The 9,688-nt window shown below is 37.0% G+C and overlaps 2 protein-coding genes across 2 annotated transcripts in view; one reads left to right on the forward strand and one right to left on the reverse strand.

The window, feature by feature from the left end:
• Positions 1-4,555, forward strand: LOC110104722 (70 kDa peptidyl-prolyl isomerase). Its single transcript, XM_020833950.2, has 13 exons — positions 1-294; positions 423-509; positions 1,412-1,672; positions 1,758-1,832; positions 1,928-2,008; positions 2,089-2,283; positions 2,377-2,463; positions 2,553-2,728; positions 2,823-2,945; positions 3,022-3,168; positions 3,245-3,372; positions 4,056-4,179; positions 4,268-4,555. Exons 1-13 carry the CDS (start codon positions 108-110, stop codon positions 4,325-4,327), a joined length of 1,731 nt encoding a protein of 576 aa, XP_020689609.1. The 5' UTR covers positions 1-107; the 3' UTR covers positions 4,328-4,555.
• Positions 4,556-6,051: 1,496 nt separating this feature from the next.
• Positions 6,052-9,688, reverse strand: part of LOC110104716 (FK506-binding protein 2-like) — a 13,430-nt gene continuing 9,793 nt past the window's right edge. The window contains exons 5-6 of the mRNA XM_020833943.2: positions 6,421-6,525; positions 6,052-6,339 (exon numbers count right to left, since the gene is read on the reverse strand). Of these exons, the coding sequence (XP_020689602.1) occupies positions 6,245-6,339; positions 6,421-6,525 (200 nt within the window). The 3' untranslated portion in view covers positions 6,052-6,244. The remainder of the gene's footprint in view (positions 6,340-6,420; positions 6,526-9,688) is intronic.

The raw sequence follows: 9,688 nt of genomic DNA on the forward strand, positions 1-9,688 counted from the left end.
ACTCCATAAAACCCTTCTCCTCCTTCCCAGCACCGTCAGTCGGCTGCAGATAGCTTGTTCGGTCTCTGATCTGTTCGGCGATTGTTGTTGGAGGGAAGGAGGCGACAATGGATGACGACTTCGACTTTGGGACGGGAGGCGATGATGCGATGAACGAGGACATGGATCTTCCTGATGTCGATACGGCGCTCAAGGTCGGTGAGGAGAAGGAGATCGGGAACCAGGGACTTAAGAAGAAGCTGGTTAAGGGGGGAGATGGGTGGGAAACGCCCGAGGTCGGCGACGAGGTCGAGGGTATGTTGTCGCGCTTCTGAGTTTGCGTCCTTTGTTGAATTTCTTTCATTGTTTTTTTACATTTGCATCTTTTTTGAGCTTTCTGGTGATTAGGTTGTTGATTGATTTTTTTTTTTCTGATTATGCAGTGCATTACACTGGGACGCTACTGGATGGTACCAAGTTCGATTCCAGCCGCGATCGGGGGACGCCCTTTACATTTAAGCTTGGCCAAGGTGGGTATTTTTCTCCTGTTTGAATTTTTAAGACAAGCGTCTTATGCGATTTATCGTGCAGGCTGATTTTGCTTTGATTCGTGTTGTCAACATGTTAAAATGCTAAGTGGGATGTTGGGGTTGTATGTGGTAGTAATTTAGCCGTTTAGTCGGTGTGAAGCTTTTGAACTTATTGGAACCTTTTGCTTTTTTTAGGGAGCTTTATTGGTTATTTGATTCTGTTAAAAAAAAAAATGTTGCTTGGATTCAATACAATTAATCTTCTAATACATTAACTGGTTTCTTTATTATGCATTGTCAAGTAATGAATTGATTCAGTCCCAGCTATTTAGATGGCCCAAATAATTGTTTATTGTTTCAGTATTTTGCGGTCTGAATTCTTAATTTTGGGGCCAAAAACTCAAAGTTAATGCATCCTATGCTGAGATTTATTTGTAGGAGATGTGTGGTGGCTTATTCGTAGGAGTTGTGTGAAATAGTTGGTTAAAATGACTTGCTGTGAAGTGAAATCAATGAATCTAAATGAAAATAAGCAAAAAAAATTTTAATTTTACTGCATTGGGCATAACTTTGATGCATATTTTACAGCCAATTAAGTGCTCCTTCATTTAATAGTATTTTTATTGGATCCAAATGCACTTACAATAGATTTGAGTTTGATAAGCTATTTTCTCCTTGAGTAACCTTGGATTAGCTGATATATTTTCACCATATCAGCCCTTTCTTAACACAGCTTGTTCCGCAATTCAAATATTTGATGCTTCATGTAACTTTGTGATATTATCCTGTTGCATTTACGGTTCTTTTGGTTTAATTTGATAGTCTGACTTTTATTGGTACTATGTTTAAGTCTTGTGCTGTCAGTGCTGATTACATTAAATTTTGTATGTTATTAATTTCAGGTCAAGTTATTAAGGGATGGGACCAAGGTATCAAGACAATGAAGAAGGGAGAAAATGCCATTTTCACTATTCCCCCTGAGCTTGCTTATGGGGAGTCTGGTTCCCCTCCAACAATTCCCCCCAATGCTACACTAAAGTTTGATGTGGAGTTGCTTTCTTGGTCTAGTGTCAAGGATATATGTAAGGATGGGGGTATCTTCAAAAAGATCTTGAAGGAGGGGGAGAAATGGGAGAATCCAAAGGATCTTGATGAAGTTCTTGGTATGAGGCGGTACTTTTGTGCTTGTTAAATGCTTTTGACTTTGCCTATTGAATGTGGAAGCTGAAATTAATTTAATTTGTGCAGTAAAATATGAAGCTAGTCTTGAGGACGGCACTGTGATATCTAAAGTTGAGGAAGCTGAGTTCACTGTTAAAGATGGTTGGTTTTTGTATTTTACCTTATTTTTTGTTATACAATATTGTAGAAGACATTGAAGTTTAATTCTCTTAACGATGATATAATGTTGGAGTCAGGGTTCTTCTGCCCTGCTCTTTCCAAAGCTGTCAAGACCATGAAGAAGGGTGAAAAGGTGCTTCTTACCGTGAAGCCACAATGTGAGTCCTAATCTAAGTTTGATCAATTCAAAACGCATCTGAATTTCTTTGTTTTTAGTTGACATAATTCTTATGGACAGATGGGTTTGGTGAAAAGGGTAGGCCTTCTTCTGGTGAAGAAGGCGCTGTACCTCCTAATGCAACCTTGTTAATTGAACTTGAACTTATTTCATGGAAGACTGTCACAGAGATTGGTGATGATAAGAAAGTCCTAAAGAAAATCCTTAAAGAGGGAGCAGGGTATGAAAAGCCTAATGAGGGGGCAATTGTGAAAGGTACTATTTTTCTGTTCATTTCATTGGTCACTTAATCTATCTGGTTAATTGTAGGAAGTTTCTGTTCTAATTTGTTAAAATTTTTTCTTGAAGTGAAATTTACTGGAAAGCTGCAAGATGGGACTGTGTTTTCAAAGAAGGGTCAGGATGAAGAACCATTTGAGTTCAGAACTGATGAAGGTTTAATTGAAAACTCAATCAATTTTCTTCCTCTTTATAATTAATTTTACTCATATTTATCTGGAGTTGCTTTTGGCTGATGTGTGCAGACGAAGTAATTGAAGGATTAGATCGAGCTGTCCTAACCATGAAGAATGGAGAATTTGCTCTTGTGACCATTCCACCAGAACATGCCTTCGGTTCCACTGAATCAAAGCAGGATCTTGCTGTAGTTCCTCCGAACTCAACTGTTATTTATGAAGTGGAGCTAGTGTCATTTGTGAAGGTTTTTCTATACCTCCTACAGAGAATTTTCAAGTATCTCTGGTTATGGTTTTCTGTGTGATTACAATGATAATATCAACCCTGCTCCCTTCTAGGATAAAGAGTCTTGGGACATGAATAATGCGGAGAAGATCGAAGCTGCTGCAAAGAAGAAGGAAGAAGGAAATGCATTGTTCAAAGTGGGAAAATATGCTAAAGCCTCAAAGAGATATGAGAAGGTATAGCCATATCTCACTCTTTTCAGCATTGTCTGCTTCAATATTAGTTACCGATAAATGATTTTGACAAAACCAGGGTGCTAAGCTCATAGAGTATGATAGCTCATTCAGTGAAGAGGAAAAGAAGCAGTCCAAGGCATTGAAGGTTACCTGCAACCTTAACAATGCAGCCTGCAAGCTAAAGCTTAAGGACTACAAGGAGGCAGAGAAGCTCTGTACCAAGGTATGCGAATGCAGTCGTTTTGCATATTTTTGAAGGGATGAGAGGCTAAATGATGGGGGAATGGCTATCTTTTTAGGTGCTTGAGGCAGAAAATACAAATGTCAAAGCCCTTTATAGAAGAGCACAAGCTTACATTCAAACTGCAGATCTGGATCTAGCGGAGTTGGACATCAAGAAAGCACTTGAGATTGATCCTGATAACAGGTATATAGTTGAACTGCTTTCCATCCACTTCCTTTCAATATTTAACAAAAGTTGGTCAAGTGATATTAAGGATAATAATTATAAAAATTGAAGGTTAGTGGTCATGGATTTCATTATAATGTACGTGGTGTTGCTGATAGAAGAGAATTAGTTGAAATGACACAAGTGCAATAATATCTAAAAAATGATATAGTTGCAAATAGAATAATAAGAAATTTGTTCGACCTCACAAGCTTAAGAAATTGGTAAATAAGATTTTGGCTCACAAGCTTGTAGGAGGACTTTGCTTGATGACCTAAAAAATGGCAATGGGAAAGTTCCCATCAAGGAGAAATTATTCTATGTGGAGACCGGATGTAGAATGTCGTCCGGAGATCAACTAGAATGCGCCATGTCAGCGGTATTGAGCCGCGGTATCGAACAAATGGGTGATGTGGCGCATTCTGGTTGGTCTCCGGATGGTGTTTAGTGTTTGCACAGAATAATTAATCCCGGAAAGAGAGATTTTGATAGGGTGAAATTTTGAGTTTCAAGGGCGAAGAATATAATTGAAATCAAGAGAGTTTTTGAATTTTATCCATTCATATAGTTCTAGAAATCTCTCACAAAATATCCTGAACACTCTTATAAAGCTGAAATGTTAAGAACATTATTCTTAAGGGTGTGGCGTTACTTTGATGCAGGGATATAAAGCTGGAATACAGGACCTTGAAGGAGAAAATGAAAGAGTACAACAAAAAAGACGCCAAATTTTATGGTAATATGTTCGCCAAGATGAAGAGGTTGGAACCTGCTGCGGAGTCCAATGTAAGTAACTCTTACCATTATGATACATATACTATAATCAACTTCTGTGAGGTTATTTTAGCTGTTCAATTTACTTATATGATTGCAGAAATCTGAAGGGCAGAAGTTGCAGGAAAGCGAACCCATGAGCGTAGACAGTGCTGCTTGATCTTTTTCATCAAAACAATTCAAAGGGGGGATTATCTTATTATCTTTTGCCTGGTTCCATCTTTTATTTCCTATTATTCTGAACTCAAAATACTGAAATTTAGCCGGCTACCAACGAGTATATGAGGCGTTCAATGTAGAAAATTATATTATATGCGTTTGGTTTATGGTTTCTGGCTTGGAACAATCTTTTGATGTTGTTCTTGGTGCTTTATTTGTTTGTGGCTGATCATTTTCTCCTGTGGATTTAGGGTTTGTTAACCTGAAGAGAATGTCGAATTGAAATCAGTAAACATCAAGTGGCGCTGATGCTTCTCTTATTTACTTGTTGGGTAAGTTGTAGTACTGTTTGCTATAGGCATTATGTTGATACTCAAAAAATGGTTTGTTGGGTTTGTCAATTGATTTCAGTTACAATTGATGATTTTGGCTAAGTTTAAAAGTAGTTTTTTAGTTAAATTTTTTTAATATTTATAGTAAAAAAGTTGTTTTAAGACATTAAAAAAGCTTTCCCAAACAAAACTTTGGAGTTGATGAAATAGTCAAGTTTGAAAATGAAGAATAAATTTTGGAATTTGATTAGTGTAAAATAAATGTGAGAAAGTATAGATGATATGTTTGTTTTTGTTTGATTTGAAGTAAAATAAATATAGTGTAAAGTTTGAAGATGGTGGTAGAAGTGAATGATAGTGATTAGTGATGGTGGAGGTAGTTAATGATTGATGTTTAGTGGTCAATTGTGGTGGTAGTGATTGTGGGAGCTAGTGGCACAGGTGGGCGGTGATAGTGATTAGTGATGATAGTCAATGATGGATGACAAAGAATGGATGTCGTTTGATTAATTGCTAATTGCCCAAATGCTAGATTAATCATTAAACCTCTTTTGTCATGTTGAAAGAACACTAATATTGTAGTTGATTATTTTGGGTGTATTTTTTGAAGATGCTTAGATGTACTCTAAGATTAAGTCAAAGGTTTAAGATAAGGTTGGAGCTGAGAGAGTCGTCTTAGATGACTTGATTATATAAAATTGTGGCCCTTTGATGACCTGATTAGGAATAAATGTGTTAGATTTGACTTATGTTAGGAAAGGTAGAAATAGAGCTAAATAGGTTTGGTTGGAATGGAAAATATTAAAGCTAATCTTTATTAGATTTATTATTATTATTAGATTTAAATGATAATTTGATTTTTAAGAGGATATTATGAATATAAATGATTTATGTGGCTGATTTCAAAATAGTGGGATATGGGTTTTACGTTGTTATTGATATTAATAATTATTAAAAAAAATTTTTGATAAAAGTATACATTTGTAATTCATGTGTAAAGAACCAATAAAAAACCAAGAATTTTTATGTGGATGAGTTCAAAGAAGGGTGGCAAACAAGCTAACAACAACTATTATTAATGGTGCTAATATTTGAAGGTGTGTGATCTTATTTTCATGAAATAAGTGTTACAAAGAAAACCAATTTTTAGGGGTGTTTAAATCGATTGATGAGTCAGCTTTTGGTTCAATTTAAAATTAATTTGATTTGAATTTAATTAGCTCAAATTTGACTCGTTCAATTTGAACCCGGCTTGCTAGCAATTTGAATAACTTGAATGACCTATTAAGTTATTTTGGTTTTTAAAAAATATTTAATTATAAAGTTTAAAATATTTTATTCAAAATAAAAAGATTATACACTGAAGTAAATAAGTCAAAATATTTAACCAAAATTTGACTCGTTTAATAAATAAATGGGTTAATGAACCTTAATGTTCAAGAACAAGTTCGAAAATTATTTATTGACGCCCTGCCAACCATTACATTGGCTTTTGGCAATAAGTTTTATGATAATACTCAAATCATTTAAAAAAAAATATTCTCATTCAGAAACTCCAAAGCATATCGCCACAACAAGTCTAGAACTTACAGATCTTCATCTCCTTCTGTATTCTTATCGCTGGTTAAAGTTTTTCCATTGACAGCTACAAGTTCAGTATCAAAAACCAGTGTGGCTCCTCCTGTAATTTTTCATAAAAATCTCAGCATAAACAGATAATTCTGAGTGCATTCAGTGCTAATGGGGAGTTAATTCTCTTTACCAGGGATCTTGGGAGGGGATCCTTGGGCGCCATAGCCAAGCTTTGCAGGGATCTTTAGCTTCCTTTTCTCACCAATGCACATACGAAGCAGCCCTTGGTCCCAACCTATTGCAGAAAGTCAAGATGCTAACTACTGCAAATTGCTTGCTCAAGATTGGGAAAAATTATTACGCGCGGGTCCGGATTTGTCTTGTCTGGAGACCAATAAAAATATGCCATGTCCCCCCAAAAAACATACGCGCTCGGTACTCGGTACCGCTCGGTACTCGAGCGCAAAACCGGACGGTTCTCCCATCTGGTGTCCCCACAGAATAATCTCCCCAAAAGTGGGGGCTCTTAAGCCTAACGCTTGGTTTCAACAAGCTGGCAGTCGAGGACATGAACCCAATGATGCCTGGAACTAAGTTAGCTGGGCCAAGGGGCAAATTATTCTGTGCGGACACTGAATGTTGTTCAGAGACAAATTAGAATGCGCCACCTCACCACCGCTCAGTACTGCGGCTCGGTACCGTGCTTGGTACTGCTGACGTGGTATATTTTGGTTGGTCTCCGCATGATGAATTAGGTTCGGCGTCCGCACAGAATAATTTCTCGGGCCAAGGGGCAAATTATTCTGTGCGGACACTGAATGTTGTTTAGAGACAAATTAGAATGCGCCACCTCACCACCGCTCAGTACTGCGGCTTGGTACCGTGCTTGGTATTGCTGACGTGGCATATTTTGGTTGGTCTCCGGAGGATGAATTAGGTTTGGCATCCGTACAGAATAATTTCTCGGGCCAAGGGGGGGTGCAAACAACTGACTTCGCCGGGTGGATAGGTGTTAGCTTTTTTGTGCATATAAGTAGATTATATATAGGCAATCAATATTGCTGGTCGGTCTCTCAACAACCTGCCATACTCTAACATGGCATACATTATTAATATTGAAGTGTAAATTAACAACATAAAATGCAGCATTGTAAAGTTTGGTTCGATCAAAACTTAGAAAGTTTAGCCAGATTACAATAACCCACTATACTTTAAACTAGCTAAAATAACTAAGCAAATAATACAAAAGTTTAAGGATTAAGTAACAGGACAATGGGATTATTCATAGTGATGAGTCCAAAACTCTCCGGGATGCCGACATATTTATAAAAATATCAATGAGATAACTGAAAAAGGAAGAAAAACAAAAAGTTTTGAAGAGTTTTTGGATTTAAAAACCAAGTAATTAAAATTAGCCTGAACACAAGTAAACAACAAGCTTAAAAATGAAAGATTTAAAAATTGGCCAACACCTTTTCTCCTAGAATCTCCAAACAATTAATTGGGAGATTGCATCTCAACACTAATCATCCAGGCCATCATGATCTTGGCCATTGTCTTCCTGAGCATCATGATCAGGAGGAGCTGATGTAGGCCTAATTGTAGTACCTAACCAACAGCATTGAACTCTCCCTCATGATGACTTCTTATGCAAGTATAATATCAAGATAATATGAATGGTATAATATCATTTCAGAGTCATAAAATAACCTAAGATTGATAATCCAAATCATTCAACAAAAATATCTTATTGTTGACCCATACAACGAAATGTGCGCAAAAGAAGCGAAATTGGCAACTCAAATGACAGTAGGTGGGCGCGACGTGTCATTTCAAAGGTCAAATGATCTCCGATCGTCAAACGAATTGCGTTGTTGCAATCGGAGCATCGAATTTACCTAAGCGAGACCACTTTGCAGTCAAATTCGACGAGACTAGTCAATTTTAGCGACTGATGCCCAAAAATGACTCGTGAAGCTGCTCAAACAATGTCCGATCACAAAACAAACTTTGCAGTTTCGTTCGAAACGTCTAAGTCGTCTAAAAATTGCTATAATTTCGCTTGACAAAAACCGCGCCAGTAGATCGGCAAGGTTTTTGAGACGACAGTGCGAATTTTCGGAGCCCACACTTATACTATATATATGCCTTGGACAACAGTGCGAGCACAAATTACTTTTATGATGGCCCACATAGTCCTACTCACTAATTCTTTGATTCCTTGTCAATCAACCTTAGCTACTTAGAAGCACATTCTACCTCTTAAGCATTTTTCGATGGGAGGTTAGCGTTGATCAATTATAAGAAAAGTGCATCCTCAAGGCTCTGTGGCATTTTTATGGGCAAATTGACCAACAATTTTGTTGATCAGATTGTTGGTTGCTTTAACTTGAGGATTGACATAATACTGAGAGCTAACATTAGCCTTAATTTGTGGATATCAACTATTTCCCGGAACATTCAGAAAATGTTGAGTCTAAAATAAGCAAGAAACCGATCAAAATCATAGAAGAGGCCACATGAGAACTGAAATTGACTTCTAGAGTTCAAGCCACAACCCCATGGCAAAGGAAACTGCATCACCAATGTCCTTACTAGTTGGAGCTAAGCTCACTTTGTTAACGGTCTCTTGCTCTATTATGGTACCCCTTTGACCATTGCAATGGGCTCTCTGCCACAATAGTAAAAATGATAGGCAGTTGAAGGAATAGGAATATATATTACAAATCTAAGTAAAATCTCAAAGCAAGCTATAAGAATGCAAAATAAAGAAAAAGGTAAAACTTACCTTTTTAAGTGGCAACTATAGAGCATTGGGAGTTTAGGAAAATATGGAGGAGGTTGCATCTCCTTTCCTCACTCAGAATTGGAACTTTTTATGCATAAAAAGCAACCAACTTGATCCCTGGTTGTAAGAGATTACATGCACATATCTGAGAAGTTGAAGAGATGAAATAAGTTTTGTTTGCTTTCAATGTCTATTATGGAAACATGGGCTCAAACGTAAAGGGAATTTATACGGGTGATAGATTTTTCTCTATTCAAAAGGCATCATTGCCATCAGATTAATTTCACATGGCGATGTTGAAACTTTAAGTGCAAATCATGTTCTGACAATCTGAGGCCCTTTTCTTGATTACTATGAATCGATGTCTGGGAACATGAACTTGATAACACCCTAGGAACTACAGCATGGTAGGAGCCGAGGATGCTAACTTGGTAATAGCTGGGATGATGCGGACATCCAACTGTCCATGCCTATCCGAGGAGCTGAAGATCAACGGCCGAGATCCCTTCATTTTATCTTATTTTATTAATTGTAATTTTTATTTAATTATGCATTTTTCTTTTTTTACCCTTACTTAAGGGATTTGTTTTATGTAAGCCCAAGGGGCAAAATTGTCTTTTAGTTTCTTTTAAGGCTTATATATAGAGGCCTTTGCTCTTGTATTAGGATT

The sequence above is a fragment of the Dendrobium catenatum genome, unplaced genomic scaffold (assembly GCF_001605985.2).
Source record: "Dendrobium catenatum unplaced genomic scaffold, ASM160598v2 fragScaff_scaffold_133, whole genome shotgun sequence".
In the NCBI taxonomy this organism is placed as follows: Eukaryota; Viridiplantae; Streptophyta; class Magnoliopsida; order Asparagales; family Orchidaceae; genus Dendrobium; species Dendrobium catenatum.

Bases quoted from the DNA above. Each gene is read 5' to 3' on its own strand.
- LOC110104722 (XM_020833950.2), top strand. From the start codon at position 108: ATGGATGACGACTTCGACTTTGGGACGGGAGGCGATGATGCGATGAAC. The intron at 295-422 runs GTATGTTGTCGC...CTGATTATGCAG, and splicing joins GGTCGGCGACGAGGTCGAGG to TGCATTACACTGGGACGCTA. The intron at 3,169-3,244 runs GTATGCGAATGC...CTATCTTTTTAG, and splicing joins CAGAGAAGCTCTGTACCAAG to GTGCTTGAGGCAGAAAATAC.